Source organism: Panthera onca, chromosome E2, assembly GCF_046562875.1.
Source record: "Panthera onca isolate mPanOnc1 chromosome E2, mPanOnc1 haplotype 2, whole genome shotgun sequence".
Lineage (NCBI taxonomy): Eukaryota > Metazoa > Chordata > Mammalia > Carnivora > Felidae > Panthera > Panthera onca.
In genome coordinates this window covers 49,527,216-49,550,334 of record NC_138353.1, presented here as the reverse complement: position 1 = coordinate 49,550,334, position 23,119 = coordinate 49,527,216, and the positions used below count along the sequence as shown (strand labels likewise).

Below are 23,119 nucleotides of genomic sequence, written 5' to 3'. Positions count from 1 at the left end.
CTAACTTTATTATCATTCTCACTATCATAAGCTAGATCTTGAAGCCTTCAAGCTGTGGTGTTACTGGAAAGTTGTACTTGAATCAGCTTCTTTATCACAGATTCACCAAGCTTTCCAAGCAGACATCTTCCAGAAAGTCTGACTGATGTCTTGGCGGGGGCTTATTCTTCTTTAGTTAACCAAAAGCGCTTCTTTCTCGGAGGACTACAATACACTAAGTAACGTTAATGTATGGAATTTGGCACCTGTTTCTATTGGCTTTTTAGATCAGTACTCTTTCTTTCAAAGAATTCTTTTGGTTTTGGATTTATGATTTGTATATAAATACCAATGAAGATTGGATGAATTCGTTGCCTCATTAGCCAAAACATCTGCAAAGAACTCACTATGGTTTTAGCACTACATGATCAAAAACCAAACTCCGTGTATGAGTGCTCGTAAAGTAAAAGCAGTTTGACCTTCGATTGGCCTTGTTTCTTTGGAATTGCTTCCATCATCACGTGGTTTACTACTGCTGCATTCAGAAAAGCTTTGTTTTCTTTAGAGAAATACCCAGGGAGGCTTGTTTTGCCATCAGTACATTAGGATTAAGAAAATAATACTGATTTTACTTTCTTAATTTAATTATTTAAAAAAATTTTTTTTAAGGTTTATTCATTTTTCAGAGACAGAGAAAGAGAAAGCCTGAGTGGGGGGAGGGGCAGAGAGAGAGGGAGACAAAAAAATCTGAAGCAGACTCCAGGGTCTGAGCTGTCAGCACAGAGCCCGAAGCGGGCCTCGAACCCACGAGCTGTGAGATCAAGACCTGAGCCGAAGTTGGACGCTTAACTGACTGAGCCATCCAGGGGCCCCGTCTTAATTTAATTTTAAACTATAAATTTAAAAAGTCACACTCGGTTAACAATTAGAATGATTGTAAAAATAATTTATAAAAATAAATGCTTATGTTTTGTCACATTTTGGGGTTTTGATAAAATAACCCTAAACTATCCCATGCATTATAGTGTTGCACTGTGCGTGACTAATACACTGATGTCACATGTGACCACCTTGCGAGTTTGACAGTATCCAAATTGTTTTGTATTCATTGAGTCCACTAGTCATGTCTTGAATATTGTGACATTGTCAGATTGCTAAACAAATTTTCAAATACTTACATTTTCTGTACCCATCTTGTATTGGACCAATAACAAGTAGTTTTGTAGCCCACATTTTAAGTAGCTCTATATGCAATACTACTCAAGTTTTTTACCAGTTTTTCCAATGATAAATTCTTTTATAGCTGTATTTCTTGTTCAAGTCCAATATCTAATCCAAGATTACACTCTGCATTTAGTCTTTTTAGTCTTTTCTTGTTAAGCCCCTTTTTTAAACCTTTCATTTAAGTATTTCGTGACACTGGTATATAGAGTTGACCCTTGGACAACACAGGTTTGAACTACATGGGTCTATTTGTAAGTAGATTTTTTTTCCCACTAAATACAGCACAGTACCATAAATGTATTTTCCTTATGATTTTCTTAGTAACATTTTCTTTTCTCTAGCTTAGTTTATTGTAAGAATACAGTATGTAATACATATACAAAGTGTGTGTTAATTGTTTATGTTATCAGTGAGGTATCTAGTTAATAGTAGCCTTTTAATGGTTAAGTTGGGGGCAGTCAAAAGTTACACGTGGATTTTGGACTACGTGGTGGGCAGGTAGCAGCACCCCTAACTGCTGGTTTTTCAAGGGTCGATTGTATGTTTTTTCTTTTTGTTTTTTAATGTTTGTTTATTTTTGTGAGTGACAAACAGAGCACAAGCCGGGGAGGGCAGAGAGAGAGGGGAACACAGAATCTAAGGCAGGCTCCACGCTCTGAGCTGTCAGCACAGAGCCCGACGCGGAGCTCAAACTCACGAACTGTGAGATCATGACCTGAGTGGATGCCAGACGCTTAACTGACTGAGCTACCCAGGCGCCCCAGCAATTGTATGTTTTTAAGAGTCCATCTGTTTTGCAGGATGGTCCTTAGTTGGGAATTTTGCATAGTTTACTCATGATAGGCTTCAGATTCGTCACCTAGACAAAAATGCTAGGTGATGTTTTTCTTCCTAGTACATCGATAACAGTAAGTTAGACCACTTAGGCAATATCTGTCAGAATTCTTCATTGTAAAGACACTCATTTCCCTGATAATCAATCATTTTGGGATCCATTAGATAATTCTTGATGATGTGAATTAGTAATGTTATTTTGCTGCCGGAAATCACACTGGAAACTATATATAGAGTTCTCCAGTAGAGGGTAGCAGAACACTGACAGTAAGCCTTTAATGGTTTGGAAATCGTACAAAATAATGCAGAAAGTGTTTGATACACCATTAGGAATATATAAAAAGTTTTAGAACTCTTTCTTGGCTTGTATTATTTCCCATGTGTCATATAGGGTAGCCAGGAAAGATTTACAGCTTTATGATCAGCCCTACACAGGGAGTAAGAAAAGCTGGTAAATAACTGTTGTTATGAGAAATCATTAAATTTTCTGAACAAATAAATTTTGTGAATGTATTAGTATTTATATTAATGACACAAATTTCCTATTTCATTTTGTAAAGCAAAGGGATGGGAATTTTAAGTACTGGATAGGTATTTGGGAATCTGCTATTTCTATCATTTGTCAGAAGAGGGCAGCATGATGTCTTTTAAAAAAAAAGAAACAAATTGCTCAGGGAAGCGCCTTTTTTCCCCCCTACAAATGTATACATTCTCATGTATACATTTCATATTCAGAAGTAATGTACATTTTTTACTTAAAAAACGTATATTGCAGAGATACGTAATGGGACAAGCAAACGTTCTCTATAACTCCTTCCTCCTAAAGAAAATAAAACCCTGTTAATAATTGGCATTTGGCAGGATTTTTTTTAACTTAGATTATTTATACTTAAAATTTAGGTATTGTAAGAAGTCCTCACATAGGAATTTGGGAGGCCTGAATTATAATTGACAGCCAAATGCAAACTTGACATATGGATTTGAGCATATCTTTTAATCCCTTGATGTCATTATTCTGCTTTTTCTTTTTCCCTTTGTATCAAGTTAAGAGCATTACTGCATCTAAGAAATGTGAGAAAGAGCTAGTGATGACTGTAAGAATTTGTAAGTATAAGCATAAGGTAGTGTTAGCACAAAGTTAGTTTTTTATGTTTAATTATGTTTTAATGATTAAGCTGTGGATTTTCATCTTTTTGTTTTGTTTTCTTTGCCCTTGAAAAATGTGTAGCTTGTAATCCTTTAGGAATGAGGAAAAATTGTTTGTTTGTTTTTTAATGTTTATTTATTTATTTTTGAGAGAGAGGCAAAGCACCAGTGGGGGAGGCAGAGTGAGAGAGAGTGAGAGAGAGAGAGAGAGAGATTGATTGATTCATTCTGAAGCATGCTTCAGGCTCTGAGCTGTAGCACAGAGCTTGATGTGGGGCTCGAACTCAACGAGTCTCGAGATCATGACCTGAGCGGAAGTCGGACATTTAACTGACTCAGCCACCCAGGCACCCCAGGAAAATAGTAGTTTTTATTCTTCTGTATCACATAACCAGCTGAGCCAGTTAGCTCAGACTTTCCCAAATGATTCACCTTTTGGAAAAGGCCAGTCATGGAAAGTTTCTGCCTAAATAAAGACTTTTTAGGAAGTTCTGAGGAAGTGAAATGAAGTTAAAATGACATTTCTGCTGATAACGCTTGAACTGACTATTGCTAATAGTGGGTGTTTCCTGTCAGGGTTCCCTCTTGTATATTTGAAGTGGTCTATAATTTAACTGTTGTCCTTTTTTTTTTTTTTTTTAAGTTTATTTAATTTTTTTTAATGTTTATTTTTGAGACACAGAGACAGCATGAGTGGGGGAGGGGCAGAGAGAGAGAGAGAGAGAGAGAGGGAGAGGGAGACCCAGAATTTGAAGCAGGCTCCAGGCTCTGAGCTGTTAGCACAGAGCCCGACACGGGGCTTGAACTCACCAACCATGAGATCATGACCTGAGATGAAGTCAGGCGCTTAACTAACTGAGCCACCCAGGTGCCCCTCTGTATTTGTTTTAAGACAGTTTGTGTACGCGAGCTGTTGAGGGGCAGAGAAAGAGAGAATCCCAAGCAGGCTCCCTGGCTGTCAATGTAGAGCCTATTAGGGGCTTGGCCTCTGTGAGATCATGACCTGAGCAGAGACCCAGAATTGGATGCTTAACTGACTGAGCCACCCAGGCACCCCTAACTGTTCTCTTCCTTGAAGAAGGTATTTTGAGAGCTGAAGTTCTTACTGATTATTAAAAATGGATTTCTTCCAGGGGCACCTGGGTGGCTCAGTGAGTTAAGCATCTGACTTCGGCTCAGGTCATGATCTCGCCATTCACGAGTTCGAGCCCCGCGTCAGGCTCTGTGCTGACATCTAGGAGCCTGGAGCCTGCTTCAGATCTTGTGTCTCCCTCTCTCTGCCTCTCTCCCATTCGTGCTCTGTCTCTCTCTTTGAAAAATAAACATTGAAAAGAATTTTTAAAAAAATGGATTTCTTCCAGACATAACTATCAATGAAGAGTAAAAGTCTGCTTATGTTTTTTCTTGTTGATTCCTAAAGTCCCTGAGAGAAACATAACAGTTTATAGATGTCATTTCTTTGTGACTGTGGAAAGGACCTTGGCATTAAGAAACTAACAGAGATACTCCCATAGGTATGCTTTTTTCATGGTTTCTTTGTGGAACTTACTATATATCCTGTGTTGTCATGATTTATTTCATGGTTGGCTGTCCTGATGGACTGTGAGCCCCTAAAGGGCAGAGACTGTGCATATATTTTTATTTATACGTTCCATATCTAACACAGCGCCTGGATCTAGGGTCTAGGTTGCTTTTCAGAAACTGTTGACCAAATTGCTTTAGGCGGCCGCGGCAAGAGCTTTGTTGTTGCTGTGGTAAAACAAGTGAACAAAACAAAACATGCTTTGCATAAAGGCTTCTTTTACTTTCCTTATAGCTTGGACCGCTTGATCTTCATCTGTTATTGTGCACATTCTAAGATCTTACGGTGATGTGCCTTGATGTGGATCTTAAAATTTGCGATGTCAGCTATGCTGTGGGAAGTCAGTAGTAAAGTTTCTTTTTTGTTGACAACCTCTCACGTGTTTTCTCTTTTTCTGAAATTCCTATTCAGTTGATAATAATCATGAAGCTATGCTAGGTTATGCTGTGGAAACAAACCCAGAAACTTAGCAGCTTAACACAGTACAGTTGACCCTTGAACAGCACAGGTTTGAAGTGTGGGTCCGCTTCAGTGTGTATTTTTTCTTGTGTGATTTTTGTAATATTTTTTTCTCTTTAACTTACTTTATTATAAGAAAATGGTGTAATACATACACAAAATGTGTGAAATCGTTTATGTTATCAGTAAGGCCTCCTACCAACAGTAGGCTATTAGTAGTTAAGTTTGGAGAAGTAAGAGGTTATACGCATATTTTCAGGTGTGTGGGGGGTCGGTGATCCTAACCCCACGTTGTTCGAGGGTCAGCTCTGTATACATATTTTTTACTGGTGCCAAGTCCAGTCCACGTGGGCAGCCCTCCATCCTGTAACTAACTCAGCCGTGTGGAGCACATAGCTTTCGAGGTTGCTGTGGTAAGGGAAGAGTGAATAAATAGATTTTCATTTAAGTACCCTGTTTTCACAATGAGACTTCAGCCCTGCGCAATGAGTTTGGAAATTCTGTGGTTTTCATTTCTCCAACGAGTAATGGGGTTTTGCCAGGTTGGATGGGGGACACCGTATGGTATGAGGTTCAAGAAGGGGGTCTGGGATCTAGTTGCTCCTGATACAGACTTGCAACTCACGTTAGCCCTGCTCCTCTCCTTCTCCCTTCAAAGGTTCCTGGTATTTCAATTTACTGAGCCATTCTGGAATAGCGTAGTACAAATCAGCTTGCTTGTTCGCCGTTCCATATGGCTATAGGCTTAGGTCAGAGAAAACAAAAACCAAAGCCAATTTCTACTTGTTTCTTTACTTTCTACCTTTAGAAAATTTGAGTGGCATCTTTTTTCTGTTGCATCTTTTCATCGTATCCTTGTGTAATTTTGCCCTTTGTAAATTTATTTACCACTGTGTAGTAGGGAGTGGAGAATCAAGTGTGTGTTCAGACCATCATTTCTAAGTGCAAGTATCTGCTTGTTCCTTAAAAAAAATTTTTTTTCATGTTTGTTTATTTTTGAGAGAGGGAGAGAAGATGAGTGGGGGGAGGGCAGAGAGAGAGGGAGACACAGAATCCGAAGCAGGCTCCAGGCTCTGAGCTGTCAGCACAGAGCCCACTATGGGGCTTGAACCCACGAGCCGTGAGATCATGACCTGAGTGGAAGTCAGACGCTTTACCGACTGAGCCACCCAGCGTGCTGAGTATCCACTTGTTCTTAATGAGCCATCTCAGGTCTGCCCCCAGATTCTACCCAGGGCAAGGAGATGCAAAGCAACTCTTTAGTCCAGTACCCTGGGATTCTGCGTTAAGGTTTAGGTTTGGGTGTGGGTTTGTTTTGGTTGCCTGTATAGCAGTGTAAAGAATTACTTCAGACTTTAGTGGCATAAAACAATTGTTTTATTGTAATTTCTCATAGTTCTGGAGGGTAGCTGGGCTCAGGCAGCTCTTGTGCAGGGTGTCAAGCAGTTGTGGTTAGTGGCTGGATATGAAGCCACCTCGAAAGTTTCCTTGTTCTCATGTCTTAGGCCTGGACCAGAGCAGGCTCTTCAGGCATCCCTTTCTGTGTGGTCTTCCTGTATGTTCTGCGTAGCGTGGTGGACCAGAGGAGCCAGGCATCTTGCATGGTAACTTGAGGTTTAGAGGTTGCATTCTCAAGAGAGAGCGCCAGGTAAGAGCTGTGTCATCTTCTCAGCTAGCCTCAGGAGTCATGTAGTGCCACCTCCACCGAACTCTGTCAATTGGCAGCACTCTGTCAATTGGCAGTCAATTTTTTTCATGTTTGTTTATTTTTGAGAGAGAGAGAGAAGATGAGTGGGGGGAGGGCCCCCCTGATTAATCAGGGGAGGCCCACCTGATTAAAAGGAGGGGGTGCCCTATACCTCCCTTCTCATTGAGGTGATGTCGGGTTTTGGAAGAGCATGTAGAATGGGTTGTGGCAGCCATCTTTGAGAAACAGAGTCTACTATGGAGTTTTCTCTAGCATGGCTGCTTAATCTCTGGACAGTCTTGGAAAAGTGACTTAACTCCTTAGATTTCCTGTTTCTTGCTCATGAAATGTAAATGTGTCAGCCATTGCAACAGAAACGCTGTGTGACAAACCATCCCCAAAACTCTGGTATACAACAAGCGTTTGTTCGTTGCCTGTGTGTTTCTGAGTATCTGGGGTTCAGCTGATCTGGATTTGGCTCTAAGCTGCTTGTTGGATTCAGATCTGCAGTGTGTGTCTTTCAGCCATCTTGGACCAGCTTGAGGCGTATTCTTCTTATGGGGCCAAACGCAGGGAACTGAAGGGGCAAGTGAGAGAGCACAGACACGTTAAACCTTTTCCTGTCAGACATCTCATTGACCATTGAAGCGTGTGCCCATGCTCAACATCAGGGGGTTAGACAAGTTTCTTCTTGCTTAACAGGAAAGGAGTATATATTTGCTGAATGATGATCTAATCTGTGGTATAAATTCTCTGTCCTGTTTTTGACTCTTGACTCTCATTACTGAGAAGTTCATTGGGAGAGTAGAGAGATACACCCATTAAGCCTGATAAAGAGTAAGGTAGGACCAGATTTTGGAGGGTCTTGAATGGGAGGTTTGGCAATTTATATTTGATCCTCTGAGTAATACTGAGCCATCGCAAGAATGTGGGCAGGCGAGTAACAGAAGGTAGTGTTGCTTTAAGTCACCCCTCAAGATTAACTTGCCAGTCTTTCCCGGTGAAGATTCTCAATACAGAACTCTCCAACTCTTACTCTGTGCCGCTTGAGTAGGTGACACAGCGCTGAATGCAGGAATGAGATGGCTCTCAATAAGAAACCTTGCTTCTGCTCCCAAGAAGCCTGGATGGAAGGAGAGAAGAGACAGGCTTACATTCCTGCAAAGATGGACTTTATTGGATTCACCTGCCATTATTCTTGGCCAATTTACTGGAGGACCTGGTTGAACATTTAGAGTACGATGACCTTAATCTTGGGCCCTCCTACAGATAGATTGGAATTTAAACAAAATTCCTCAGATGTTTTTATTGACTTGGCAAGACCGAGCAGGCATTAGACACTTCTCTCTTTAGCGGAGATTTCAGACAGTGTAAATAACCCTATTTGATCCTTTTAGGACTCAGTTTTGTTGAGGACCATTTTTCCAGGTTTGACATTGGACAGGATTTCTCAATCCTGTAGCTTTTTTCCACTCCCAAATGAGTGTTGATCTAGCCAGTTTTAAGGTATTTTGTTTCATCTTTCAGTTATTTTAGCTGTAAAATAGGAGCATTCTGCGGAGTATTTCCAATTGTTTATACTGTTGCTCTTCTTGAAATAATGTAGTGTTTTCCTCCCGAATATTCCATCTCCCTATTCCAACTTTTACTAGACCTTTAAATATGAGTCCTCATCTCCACGTGAGGTGAGTGGCAGAGCCTTCTCAGCCATCATGTCGGTAGCCACAGGGGCTGTGAGTCAGCAGTGACTGCGGGAGCGTGTGGCCTTCTGGCAGAAGTAATGGAGGGGATTTTAGGGACATGAGGTACATTTGTTGTTGTTCACTTAGTAAGGGAAAAATGCCTTTCTTTAGAACTGTTGTAGTGGACTTGAATCAGAAACCTCACTCAGTAGCCAGAACTCATCGTAAGCTCAGTGGGTGTTTTCCTTTCTTAGTGTCATTTATTCCCCTTAGATTTTGTTTCTCTCTTTTTATTCTTCTTGTAAACTTGACATCTGCTTCCTTGCAGGGTGACTAAGGAAGTGGATGCTACATCTAAAGAAGCCAAATCTTTCTTCAAGCAAAACGAGAAAGAAAAGCCACAGGCGGCTGGCCCCGCAGCTGTGCCGCCGCTCCCTGCGGGGTCCGGGTGAGTGTCCTGCTCTCGGGCTCAGGTGCGCCTGGCGGCTGGTGAAGCGGCTTTCAGGACACGGACCCCCTTTAGCTCGTGGGACTCGCTTCCCCACAGCAGGAATTCTGCTGCCGCTTTGCCTTTCCTGAAATAGTCGCCAAAATGGAAGATGCAAAGGAAAATTAGCCTTAGGTTTCTCGTTTGATTCCAGCCTGAAAAAAGTGCTGATTTCCAGTGTTGACCACAGAGCTGAACATGTAGTAGACTTTACTTTTAAAAATCATTTTTGTATGAAAATATCAGCAGTTTATTAGAACTTCTAGTGGAAATTGGGCTAGAGTACTCGGTCCCATCCCCCAAGGACCTCAAAGGAACATAGGAAGGTCAAAGCTGATTTACAAATAATTCTGTTAACGCGTTGTCAGGAACTTAATAATTTTTCTTTCTTCATATTTTCCATATTACTTGAGTTATTTTTAGCTGAAGAGTTGAATGTTTTCCTTTGGAGGAAATAAAAATTCCCTTCCTCTTAACATGTATGTAAGATGTAAAGCATCACGGCCAGTATGAGAAGGCAGGGCGCTTAGCATACAGGCACGGGAATGCAGATCCCGGCCCGGGGCCAGTGCCCATCGGCCAGCCGCTGACTTCTGTGGGAAGGCCTGTGTCCTGGAGGGTTTGAGGTGGAACAGGTCACTTCCAGGGGCTTCTCCGACCCTTCCCTCCCTAAACATACCTACCTATCTCGTCGCTACGAACGGTAAAGTTTTGTCTGGGTTTTTACATTAAAAAACAAAAATTGTCGGTTTTCTTATCAGACTATGGGCTTTTCTAGGACTGTCCTTTCTCATCTTTGCAGCCCTGGCCCCAGACAGTGCTGTGTAACCGGGTGTGTGCTCATCTAGGTTGCGCTTACCCAGAAGCAGACCCTGAGACAAAGGTTTGAGTACGAGCCATTGATGTGAGAGGTGACTCCAGGGCTTCTGGAAGGAGGTGGGAAAGGCTGAGAATGCAGCCTGGCCGGGATGTATGTTCTAGCAGGTTACTGCCGGTAGTGGCTGGTACTCACTTGGTTTTGCTAGGCATCTCAGGATGGGGGTGAACAGCTCAGAGAGGGCGAGGAGACTGGAATAGTTACCCTCTGGCTTCCACCTGTCACTGGCTCAGGGCTGCTTCTGCATGCCCGCCGCCCTCAGGCTGTGAGCTCAGGTGCTTGAGGAAGATCCTGCTCTCCAGGTGTGCCGTGATGGTGAGCACGAGGACGTGGCCGAGCCGTGTCCGCATCCGCCCCGGCCTCTTTATCTGCTCCTTATTCCATGTGTTTCTCTCCCACTGGAGCGAGTGGGTACCACAAGTCATGTAGCAGTTACACCGAAACCTGAGAAGGAAAGGGATTTGAGAGCTTGCTACCACGGCGGAAACGACGTGAACAGAGTGATGTGAGCAGAGTTCTCCACACTGGCCCTGTTAATATTTTAGGCCAGTAGCTTTCAAGCTATGGTTTGCAATCATTGTTCAAAAGAAACTGGGGCTCCTGGGTGGCTTAGTCATTTAAGCAATTGACTCTTGATCTCAGCTCAGGTTTTGATCTCTCAGGGTCATGAGTTCAAGCCCCGCATTGGGCTCCACACCCAGCAAGGAGCCTACTTAAAAAAAAAAAGAAAGAAAGAAAGAAAGAAAGAAAGAAAGAAAGAAAGAAAGAAAGAAAGAAAATGGGATAAAAAAAATATCATACTGTATTACATGGTAAGTATTGTTTCATAAAATTTTTATTTTGGTTATTGATGCACCTATGCTGAGTGACAAATGATATTTTTAGTGCGGGTTGAGATTTAAAAAAATGTGAGGCTCTAGGCTGAAACAGCATGTTTTTAGCCTTATAATTGTTAAATTGTTTGAAAGGGATTCTCTTCAGACCAGTAGCTTTCAGACTTTATTGACTGCCACTCACAGTAAGGAATACATTTTACAGTACTCTGTACTATGCTCGTAAATATAGGTGTGTAAGAAAGTGAAATAAAGTTTGGTGAAATATTTACCTGTACGACGTATGGTGAATTCTGATTTTCTGTTTTAGATGATTGTGTATCATAAGTGTCATTTAAAATGTCATGGGCCACTGAACTGATTTCAGAATCTATAATCTGAATTGACAGATACTCCAAGTTACATAGACAGTCTTCTGCAGGTTTTACTTGGGTTACCAGGCTTATGTCTGGTATTAGTAAACGGTGTCTCTTGCATTTATTAAGTGTTACTGTAAAAGTTACCTGTGGATCAAGTACCAGGTAGAAATGCAAAGTTTCTTGTACCTTGGCGTCCTAGTGTAGTTCATTTCACCTAGCACAATTTTTACTTCTAATCGCTTGGTATTTCTTTAAATAATCCCTTATTGATGCTTAGAGATTCTCCTTGGAAACTGTGTGTGTTTCAGAAAACACTCTGTTACTATAATTACGAAGATAACTAGAGGAGGGAGAAAGTGGGAGCTTAACAGGGTCATCTTGTTTAAGTCACTAAGTCACTCATGGAAATCTCACAGCATTCTATATCCATGCCTTCCTTTCTTAGAAAGAGCTAATAGCTCTCAAGGATAAATTGCTGAGATGGTATCTGTATCAGGGAGACCCAGCAGGAAACAGATGGCATTGTCAAAGTAGGGTGCTTTGAGGAGAGTTTAATAACTCACAAAGTGATGAAAAACCACAGGGATGGAATAGTATGGTGAGCCTGGGGCTAGTAAGAATGAGGCTCCATTACCTCCCTTAGACCTAAAGGGGGCAAAGGGGGAACAGTTTTGATACTGGAGGCAGGGAGGGCCTCCTGATGGGAGCTGAGACCTTCACTTGAGCAATGGATTCTCCAGGAGGAAGCCAGGGACATAAATACCCAGATCTCTCACTCCTCCTTCTCTCCCATCTCTTACCAGGGCATTCCATTCTGATACTTGTTAAAATGGTTAGGAAAACTCACTCGGGATTATTGCAGCAAGTGTCAAGACTACCACAATAACGTAGAGAGATTGGGCTCAGCTGCCAGTACAGCAAAGACAGTTGGGAATTTATGGCCAGGGAGCCAGGATGAGGGCAGTGGAGAGGGTGTCAGAGGATGGAATTACTAAGAGACACCAGGGATAGGGAGATTCTCGCTAAGCCGACCTAACGGGATTCTTGCTGAAGGCAGGCCGAGTGCTTACACATCAAGGCTGGGGAATGAAGAGCTTCATCAGATACCAAGAGTGGGGAATTCTCTTAAAGCTGGCCTAGCAGGATTTTTGCTAAAATTGGGCTAAATTGCTCAGATACAAGCCCAACAAGGATTGGAGCCGAGATTGAGGCCTCGTTGAGGAGAGGGCTCAAAGGAACCTGACTAGGTTTGAAGAAGAAGAGGGTCTCTCTCCGGCTGTCCGTAAATGACAGCATCTGGGGCAGAGAACAGAAGTATAGACAGAATGTGGAAGGGCCTACAGGTAAAACGCTTTTCATTAGATGAACAGACTGCTGACTCCTTTATGAAAGGGTCAGGTAAAATTTAATTAAAATCTGTTTCTTTGAGTGCTGTAATGGAATGTAACAGATTACAAGAATGTGTCTGCCTGGGTAAACAACGTGTTTAGAGTTGTATGTGAAAATGGGGACACATTTAATTCTGATGTAGTACACCTTGAATTTCTAAATAAATCCAGGAGATGGCCTTCAAGGTTGGCGTGATCATCTTCCTCAAATGTATCTCAGAAAGCTTCTCCAGTTGTAATTGTACTTGGGGAAAGATGGTCAAGAGGAATTCATCTGATCTGGAGGGTCTACGTGGGCACATTTTATCAGTGCAAGATATTAGTATCTGTTGCCGGCCGTGTGTGCCTGGCATGGGAAGTCTTTTCAGGAGAAGAATCTGTAGGAATAATCCAGTTGATTAAAGAAAATCATTGTAATACTTTTTGCAGATGTTTTTCATTTTCATTTTTGGAGTTGCTTCAGTTTATAGATTTGTCCAACAAAAACACTTTATTTGTTTATTTTCCTTCTCTCTAAACAGATTTAAGCAATACAGGAAAACCAGAGCAGGAGGGTAAAACATCCTGTCTCACATCCTTTGCTAGCAAGTAAGAACAGATTCACAGGAGCAAATGTTTGTAACTGAAAATGCATTTCCTCTACATGTTTAAAATAGCACACTGCTTGGGCTATAAAAAGCCAAAGTTTGTGCTTTGGGAATGAAGTAAACCAAACACCCAATTTTAATTAGAGGCAGGAATCAGAGATGATAAGAAGCGTTCTCTACAGTTGGTTGTAGAAAGCCCAGTACTCTGCTTAGCGTGTCTAAATTTCCACAGTTCTATTGTTCTAACCTCTTGATCCATTTCTTGCCCTCCGCTCCTCCTGCCAGCCCCCCAGTCTCCTGCCCTAGCCCTCATTCCGGCATCGATGACCCTTTGAATCCAGCTTTCATGGGTATTTGGCTGGGTCGGCCTTCACCCCCACATTTACTACTTGCTTTCAACCCTAACATTTATTACTCACCTCTTCCAGCAGTAGGTTGCTAGCGGGCTCTCAGACTTGTACAGGTTTATAATCCTAGCTGCAAGGTATCACCTTATTTCATTAAGGGCTTACTATTTAGTTGCCTCCTTATAGATTGGGAATGGCCTGAAGCAATAAAACATAAGAGTGAAAAACATTGTTTTCCCATATAGTTTTGTCTTCTTGTTCTATTGAGACTATTGAGAAAACAAACAAACAAACAAAAAAAAGACCTTACTATTGAAGTCTCCCTCGACATTGTGGATTGTGCCAGTTTAGCAACAATTGCCCCGAGATAGAAGAGTCAGAATTGCTCATAGTGTCCTGCTGAAGGTAGAAGACCCAGACTAAAGACCTGGGAAGACAGTTGTTCCTGACTGTTCTGTGGTTTGTCCGTGTTCAGTGTGTTTGACCAGTTGGTCCCCAGGAGCCTTTAATCCATGCATCGTTCTGCCTGCCTGAGCAGGTGATCTCGTCTTTTCCCAGCCTCTTGGACCGGAGCTAACATTAACATGACCTTGTTGGCTTTTAAGTTTTTACATTTTTCAATACATAGTATTCTGGTAGAGAGCATTGAACATTTCACTTAAAGTAACCAAAAGTAGGCATAACCACAATATTAGGTGGAAATGTTTTTAATTTTTATCTGAATCTCTTGTAGTGATCAATCAGACCTCTGATTTATGTTCTTCTGTGTTTAAGCCCTTTTACTTTTAAAGGAATTGCTTTCATGTTGAGCATTTCAAAGCTAGATCTGATTTCACTTGTTTTCACTAACAGAGAAGAAAGGACCTCCAAGTTATTCACTGCAGAGGTGTTTATATCAACAACAATAAAAACGACCAGCTACCTCACAAATCTGACTTTACCTCCTGGTTTGATGCCCTTGTGAAATGTCTGATCAGGGGGCACGTGCCCATGTTCCTGGTGGACAGAGGTACACAGTGAGGTTACTAATAATGCCTAGAGAATGGCCACTCCAAGAAGAGGAAAATCAGCTTGTTTCGAAAGAGTAAATATTATGAGTAAGGGCTTATTTGTAATTATTATAATAATAATTAAGATACTTAGAACAAAGTGGGTATTCCAGCAGACATGGTCTGTGATATTGTTTAGTCTTTAGGAGAACAAACAGTATTAGTCAATTTAATGATTTAAAATTGGATGTGCCTTATTTATTTATTTTTATTTTTTAATGTTTATTTACATTTGAGAGAGAGAGAGTGAGAGAGAAACACAGAGCATGAGCAGGGGAGGGGCAGAGAGAGAGGGAGACACGGATTCTGAAGCAGGCTCCAGGCTCTGGGCTGTCCGCACAGAGCCTGATGGGGCCTTGAAGTCGCAAGGCTTGAGATGATGACCTGAGCTGAAGTCGAACACTCAACCGACTGAGCCACCCAGGTGCCCCTTTTTCTTTTTAAAAACCGCTTTTATAAGCTGTTTTTATTTACTCATCTGTTTAAATTCTACACGTCACTGGTTTTTAGCATGGTCACAGAGTTGTGCCCTCGAGAGGCTATGCAGCCACGATAATTTCCATCACCCCAGGAAAGAAAAGCAGTCCCTCTCCCTTCCCATTTCTCTCCCACACACCTCGGCAGCCACCACTCCATCTGCTGTGTGTCTAGGTTGCCTGTTTGGATATTTTACACAGTTGGAGCCATACAGTATTTGCCCTTTTGTGTCTGGCTTCTTTGACTTAGCATAATGTTTTCAAGTTTCATTCATGTTTCTGTGCTGTGTTCCTTTTTATGGTCGAATAGCACTCCATGGTATGAATATACCACATTTTGTTTATCCATTCGTTAGTTGATAGACGTAGAATTGTTTCCACTTTTTGGCTATTAAAAATAACGTGTCTGTGAACATTCATGTGCAGGTTTTTGTGTGGACATGTGGTTTTATTTCACTTGGGTATATATCTGGGTGTGGAATTGCTTGGTCATGTTGGTTGGACATGCTCTTGAATAGGAGAATGAGCAATAAGAGAAAAATCCAGGAATGTTACCGAAGGGTGGGTGCCATGGGTGCCCAGATTTCTTCCACGGTAATTTCTTTGAAGCATGAACTGTTCTGTACGTAAGCTCCGGCTGTTAGAAACAAGATCAGTGGAAAACTGTGAAGTTCAGTAATACTACTAAAGCGATGACTAGAAAAAAAAATGAGGCAGTTTCCTTCTGTCTTAATTCTAGAAGTAGGGAGAGGGATTTAAGCCTTTTGATTTGTTCCCACAGCCAACTCCAAGCTTTCTACTTAGTGAGATTTCCTGTTTGATGGTAATTTGGGATTTGTAGTTTAGTTTAGTTTAGACTCAGGGCTGGCCCTGTTCTTATTTTATTGCTGTTTGTAAATAGATGTTCTTGACCTTCCCACTGACTTTTGAATTTAACTTTGTTATTCTTAGTGGTTGTGGTGCTGCTAGTAGGAGGTGTTCAGAAATGTGTGGTGAGATATTTTGGTTGTCACAAGACTTGAGGAGACCACTGGTACTTAGTGGGTGGGGTTCAGGAATACTAAATATCTGCAGTGCTTAGGACAGTTTGTACAGAGAAGAATTTTCTTTTTCAAAATGCCAACAGTGTGCCCTTTGAGACACGCTGTTTTAGGGAGCTGAAGTCCCTTGGTTATATAACTACTGGGCTTTTTCTTCAGTTTCTAGTTTGAGACTCCATTCCAGGGCAGGCATTCACAAACTGGCAGTTCGTGGACCAAGTCTGTCCGTAGATGTTTTTATTCGGCCATTATTTAAAAATCAGGAGAGTTGACATAAAAATCTGGGTTTCTGGCTTTTTTTGAGAAATGAGAAGTCGTGCCATTGCCTTCCCTCTTTTCTTACAGCAGCAGTCAGCCAGAGCAGAATAGATGGGGTTTGCCCTTTCCTGGTGCCGACTCAGCTGCTTCATTATTTATGTCACCTGCTGGGTTCCCGTAGTCAGGAACGGGGATGACACGTTTCCCTTTAATGACCAGGTCAGTTTCCTTTGGGGACCAGTTCTTTAGATTAAATATCAGACGTATTATCTTTTGATGCTGCATGTTAAGTGTTCTTTACCTTTTTTAAAAAGGATAAATAGCTCCTATTGACAAATTACCAAATTTAAGGCACAGTGGTAAGTGTTTTATATGTATTATTTAATCTACACAAATACTTTAAGAGGTGGGTGCTAACTCTGTGCCCATTTCATAGACCAGGGAACTGAGGCCCAGGAAGGTGCCGTTAACTTGTGGAGATCTCGTAGATAATGGATGGCGGAGCCAGGATCCCAGTCCAGATCCATTTGAGACCCGAGCCTGAGCTCTCAGCCACTGTGTTATGCAACCATTCTTTCTTACACACCTGGTTGGACTTTTTGGGGGGTAAGAAGTATCTTTTCAGCTTTATAACTGATGAGGGACTCTTTTAAAGCTATTTTGAATTTTGTAATTTTTTTAGGGAAATTGGATGACTCTTTCCTCCCTTTTCCCCTGTAGGCCTTTTCCCCATTAACTATGGCTAATCTGGGTTTCCTGTACTGTATTTCAGTCTCGTTACTATTTTAGGAGATTGCAGGGGCAGCACGTTTTTAAAAACGAGTTCGAGGTATGTTTGTACATTGATAATCTGTCAGCAGACAATGAAGCTGTGGACAAGATGCGATCAGTCAGCTGGGGTAATGGTTATTGCCGCTTCTGTCATTGGTTCGTACTGAGGGCTCAGTCCTCCATCGTAGGCAGCTGATGTGAGGGCGTTGCCAGGAGAGCCGGGTAGGGTATCTCAGTTCAGAGCATTTCTTCTGGCCGTCATTTGTTCCAGGGTAGGGCTAGCTGGAAATAGCTTTTCAGATGATATTTCAGGGACCTAGTGTGACAGTAGAAATGATTGATTCTGGCAGTGTTGGTGGTCCTTCTGTTAACTTACTTGTCAGCTCCAGAATGATGTGTTTTATACTGGGGCAAGACTACTCTGCACTGGACTTTTACCTTCATGTCCTTCAGTGGATGCTAAATACTCAACTTCATTCAGTTTTAACTTACTCTTAACTTGCTTTTTCAATATACCTCCCTAGGTGTTGTAGGTATAGAGTAAATGAGTTGGCATTGAAGTGAAATTAATTATTGAAAGATTTTCCCGTAAGTAGTTGGAATATTTTGAATTTATTAAGGATTATGTCATTCACATTCTTGATTTGAAGAGATTATTCCAGGCTATTCTCAGAACCGGAGTAATTATGAATGGAGAGACTAGTAGTAGTTTTTTGGTTTCGGTTTTTGTTTTTTGTTTTTTGGTTGGGGAGAATGGTAGAATATTTGACCATTTGGGTCAAACAGTGAAGTGCCGGCCAATGTAAGCATCTAAAGCAATCTCAGACATAGAAAAGCTTTCGAAGCAAGAACATTTTTCATTTGTGGTTACTGGTATGGGGTAACCTGTGTCAGTTTGAACAGAATACCTACAGCAAATACTATGAACCTAAGAGGTGCCCCTACCGGTTTTCAAGGTTGCCTGGGGTGGAACAAATTCTAGTGTTCTTAGAAAATCCTTAGGGATTTGAACTTTATTACACAGAGCGGTCTTCTTCCTTTTGCTCTTAGTGTCGAGTCACAGTTTCAACAAGCTTCAGCAATCTTTTAAGTTTAAAAGTCAGATGTCTATACGTGTTAGAAACTTTTAAAATGTTATTTTGCTATATCCTATACCCTTTATCAGGAAAATGCTTTGGGTGCTTTGCTGGGAGTGTAGGAAAGAACAGACAGCTGAAGTTATTATGTTCACAGAGTTTTATTAAGTATGATCATTGGAAATTGATTTAGAAACAAGGTTGTGGACATCTTCATTCAAAGAGAAAACTGTGATGCTCTAGGAATGAAGTGAAACTATTTTGGTTAACTAATAAAACGCTGATGTATTGCATTGATAGTTTCATTTGCTTTAGCTTCTCTCAGTGTACGCTAGAGGGCAGAACCACCCCCCCCCCCCCCCCCCCCAGCGGAAATGGTTCTTCTTTGGCTGCATACAAGGAACACGAAGCTTTCCTTGATTTGGTAGATTGAGTGCTTTACGTTTTTCTTGGCCTAATTAGGTTAGTCTCTTGCATGAGATTTCTAGGTACTATACAGTTTCTGCATTTTCTTTAATTAATATTTGTTTTGTTTTCAGCTCTGCCGTTGTGTTTAGAAAGTGAAAAATGGTTTTTCTTCTTTCATTTTCTTTCTTGAGATACAAAAGCTTGTATTGTATGCTTGTTTAATTACAAATAAGAAAGTAAAAATGACCCGTAGTGCCATCACTTAAGTTTTTTCAGAAAGGAGACAGTGAAATTTCCTTGCCACTTGCCTTCATTCCCAACTCCAGAGGCTAATGCAGTTTACCTTTGAACAACGTGGCATTTAGGGTTGCTGATCTCTCTAAGCAGTCAAAAATCTGTGTATAACTTTTGACTCCCCAAAAACTTAACCACTAATAGCCTGTTGTTGACCAGAAGCCTTACCGATAACATAGTCAATTAACACGTATTTTATATGCTACATGAATTATATACTATATCTTACCATAAAATAAGCTAGAGAAAAGAAAGTGTTAAGAAAATCATAAGGGAAAAAATGCATTTATAGTACTTTACTGTAAAAACACTGCGTATAAATGAACCTGTGTGGTTCAAATGCGTGTTGTTCAAGGTTGTTCAGTATAGTTGCTGATTATCAGTTTTACACAGATCCTTCCACTGTGCTAATACATTGTCCTTGTATATACATGAAAACAAAAATGGACTCTGTGTTAGTCTGCAACTTGTATTTTTACTTAACTGTCTGTTTTGGGCATCGTTTCAGGTTCAGTATGAACATGTATATATTTTTTGTGCCTGCATTGTATTACATTATGTAAATATTCTATAATTTGAGTAACCATTCCCTTATTGATGAACATTTAGTTTTCCAACTTTCACAGTTACGAATAATTCTGTAGTGATCCTTGCATATGCATTTTTATGTTCTCATGCTGTTATTTCTGGGGGACAGATTCTTAGAAATGGGATTGCTGGGTCATCATGTATATGCAACTTAAATCCTAATAGATGTGGCCAAATAGTACCAATTTGAAGTCTCTCCAGTGTTACGTGAAAGGGCCCATTTCTACACACCATTACTGGTATTCATCAAGGTCTTCTGCACAGTCATGACATTAACTAGATTTTCGTTATGTGCTAGTTTGATTTGTGTTTCCCCTCTGAAAGCCTTTACCAAAAAGAGACTTTTCAAGAATTAAAGTAATCCTAGGATGCCTGGCTGGCTCATTTGATTAAGTGTCCAACTCTTGGTTTTGGCTCAGGTCATGATCTCACAGTTTGTGAGTTCAAGTCCTGAGTTATGCTTGGGATCCTCTCCACCCCCTCCCACCCCTCCCCCACTCATTCTCTCCTCTCTCTCTCTCTCTCTCTCTCTCTCTCTCCCTCTCCTCAAAATAAATAAATGAATAAACTTTAAAAGAATTAAACTACTGCTATATTTCTGTGTATTTGCCAAATGTTACAGAAAGAATAAATTAAGATTTGAGTATCACCTATAGGTAGTCTCCATACTGTATCAAATCATCAAAGTTAGTTAATTCTCAGTCATCTAGGAGTTCAAGTAAAAATCTGAATTTTATAAACACTGAGAGAAATTGTGAGCCAGCTTAGGAACTGATCTATATTATAGATATGTATAATATATACATAAGATATACATAGATCTGTAATATAGATATATATAATTATCTATATTATAGATCAATTAAAATGCTTTGTGCGGTTTCTTTCTTAGGTCCTTAATGTTGGAAGTTACTATTCCCAAATGTTTTAAAGACAGTGAAGAATGTTACTTATCCTAAGCATAGCAATCGGTGATTCTTATTTTCTGATCAGGTTCTGATACAGGCATCTTGCTGCCATTTCATGGAAGGTTATGATTACATAGAAAGTTTTATATTAGGTAAATATTTTAATTTGGATCAGGGAATTTTTCTTATGGGAGAGGCCAAGCAGCTGTGTTCTAATTATTTTGGTCAGGGATTGAAAATCAATCTGATCTGAAGTCCAGCACTTACTGTATTCATTTGCTTAGCCTTGGATTCTTGCCAAAACCTTTACCCAAGGGAACCTATGATAAATTTAAGCTGAAATAACTTAAGACTTCTAAACTAGGTTAATATTTCTGTATCATTGTGAAAATGGAAGATTCCAAACCAGCATTCATCTTCAGGTCTAGTAATTTTAGATGCATATGACCATAAAAAGTCACAGCCTTTTGATTATTAGCCTCTCCTTGAATTTGAAATGTACAATTTCAGTAGCTGCTAATTTGTGAATGAGCAGGAAAAACTCATGTGTTGCCTTTGCTTCTGCTTTAAACTGGAATCTTTTAGCTCAGTTGCTTGTGAGATGGTGAGCTGTGAGAGGGAGATGCCAAAGGAGGAGAGTTTTCTCTACAGTTAGATAGTGACTTGTTTGGACCAGAAGTGAGAATCAGATTCAAGGAATACCATGTGCAAAACACTCTTGATCTTGGCCTTTCGTCTACTGTAGCGAGCTTCAAAAAAAGATGGGAAAAGTTTCCTTTAGCGCAGTAACCACAAGCATCATGTCTGCTTTCCAATTATGTTACTGTGTTGCACTGTGGGTGAACTGAATCCAAGTTTTTATACCGTTTCAAAAGCCATTCCAATTTCACTTTTGTTGGGCCAGTCTGGACCTCAATTTCTCAGTCTTGATGTGGTGAAGCCAGCTTTCCTATTGGGCTAACTTAGATCAGCTGTGTGTTTGACAGCATCGTGTAAGAAGGAGCCAGGCAGAATTCCAGCTGCATGAAGGGTTAGATTATAAAGTATCTGCCTTTATGAAATTGGAGTTCTATTTTTTTTAAGCTTCAGAAGAGTAGAACTTTGGTTAATACCGTAATGAAAACAAAGGATTAGTGTTTTTTAGGTATAGTATGGAGAGTTTGTGATAAAGGCTTTTATTTTCCTTACATTTTATCAGTTGCTGACGAAATTGGTTGGCAATGGAAAATCAAACACCACTCCTTTCTCCCTATGGTACTCTGTCTCAGGACACTCCCTGATAAGACTGGTACGCCTCTGAGCTTCTTACTGCCACCTTTGCTTTATTTGTTTAAGGTTTTGTCAAGATTCCTGGGTGTCTTCTTTTTATGCATGTAATAATATCATTTATCTACTCTAAAGCTTTAACCATCTCTTTTATGTTGGTGATTCTCTGCTCTGACCTTCCAGTTGGCCTTTCTTCTGCGCTCCAGACCCATATTTCTTACTGCTTGCTAGAAGTTTATTCTGAATTTCCTTGACATGACATTGGTCCAACATTCAACTCATTTCCTCTGAGTGCTCCCATTTTACAGAGCTGAAGAAATGGAGCCTGTGAAGTTAAGTAGCTTGTCCACGAGAGAGAGCCTGGACTGGAATCTAAGGCTTCTTTCCAATCCATCGTGGTCATCTGCTGAGCCAAAATGCCTGTCTGTCTCTAGAGGAAAGAATGTACCGCCGTGGTTTCCTCCATCACTCAGGGCATCTTCAGTTATTTCCCTTTCTTTTCCTTGCCTCCCCACCTGCCCAATCCATTCAGTGCTTTTAATTCTGCATTCAGAATGTCTGTAGATAATTATTTCGTTTCTTTCCCTCCCTCCTCTCCCCTCTTTCTCTCTGTATTTCACCTCCATTCCCATTTGCCTTTTTTCTGGGTATTAAGCATCTATCTCTGTGTAATTGGACTGTTTTCTAAAGGTTTGGACTATTGTAATTGTTTCCTAAGTTTACTGAAAGCCTGCAATCCCTCTTCCTGTATCCATGCTACATGCCACTGCTGAGATAATTTGGCAGAGATTCAGTGTAGATTATGACACTTTCTCAAAAATTTGATACTCGTCTACCGTTAAGTTCACATTCTTTGGCCTGATATTAGTGAACGCCATACTGTAGTCAACCACACCTTGTTGGGAGTTACTCTGTTTGACAGAAAAGAGTCTTCTCTACCGATATTCTCCTCCCTCCGCTTTGTTCAACTGTTCACTCTTCTCCCCTGGTTGCCCTCATCTCTCCATCTATTGGAATTCTGCCTCTTTTTCAAGTCCCACCTCTGCCCTCCCATACTCTTCCCTGGCACACACTCTCTTTGGATTCTTATTCCACTAATGGGCCCATTAAATGTTTGACCATGAATATAGTTATTTTATTCTTTCTTATTCATGCCCTATGAAGAATAAAGGCTCTTTTAAGCTCTTCTCTTTGACTTAGATTTCTGCGGTTTAAATACAATGTGGATTCATGGCTTTTGAAAGTCCTGAAAAATTCTCAAGTCTTATCTCTTTGAATATTGCCTCTTTTGCATTGTGTCTCCTACAACTCCTATTATTAGCTTTATGTCAGCTTTATGTCTTTGCACTCTGTCTTCCATATTATTTCACTTCTCCTTGGTATTTTTTATCACATTATTTCTCTGAGTTGCCTCCTAGTTATTTCCTGTTTTTCCCATGCTGTACGTTTTCTTCAGCTGTGTCTGATCTCTCTTAATTTGTCCACTGGGTTTAATTTCAGTGGCTGAGCTCTTT

At 40.7% G+C, this 23,119-nt stretch overlaps 1 protein-coding gene across 3 annotated transcripts in view; it reads left to right on the top strand.

Annotated features, from left to right (window-relative positions):
• Nucleotides 1-23,119, top strand: part of CFDP1 (chromatin stabilizing protein CFDP1) — a 118,951-nt gene that overhangs the window by 14,028 nt on the left and 81,804 nt on the right. For all 3 annotated transcript variants that reach the window (XM_060650124.2, XM_060650121.2, XM_060650123.2), the window contains one exon: nucleotides 8,922-9,041. In XM_060650124.2, coding sequence (XP_060506107.1) covers nucleotides 8,922-9,041 — 120 coding nt within the window. The remainder of the gene's footprint in view (nucleotides 1-8,921; nucleotides 9,042-23,119) is intronic.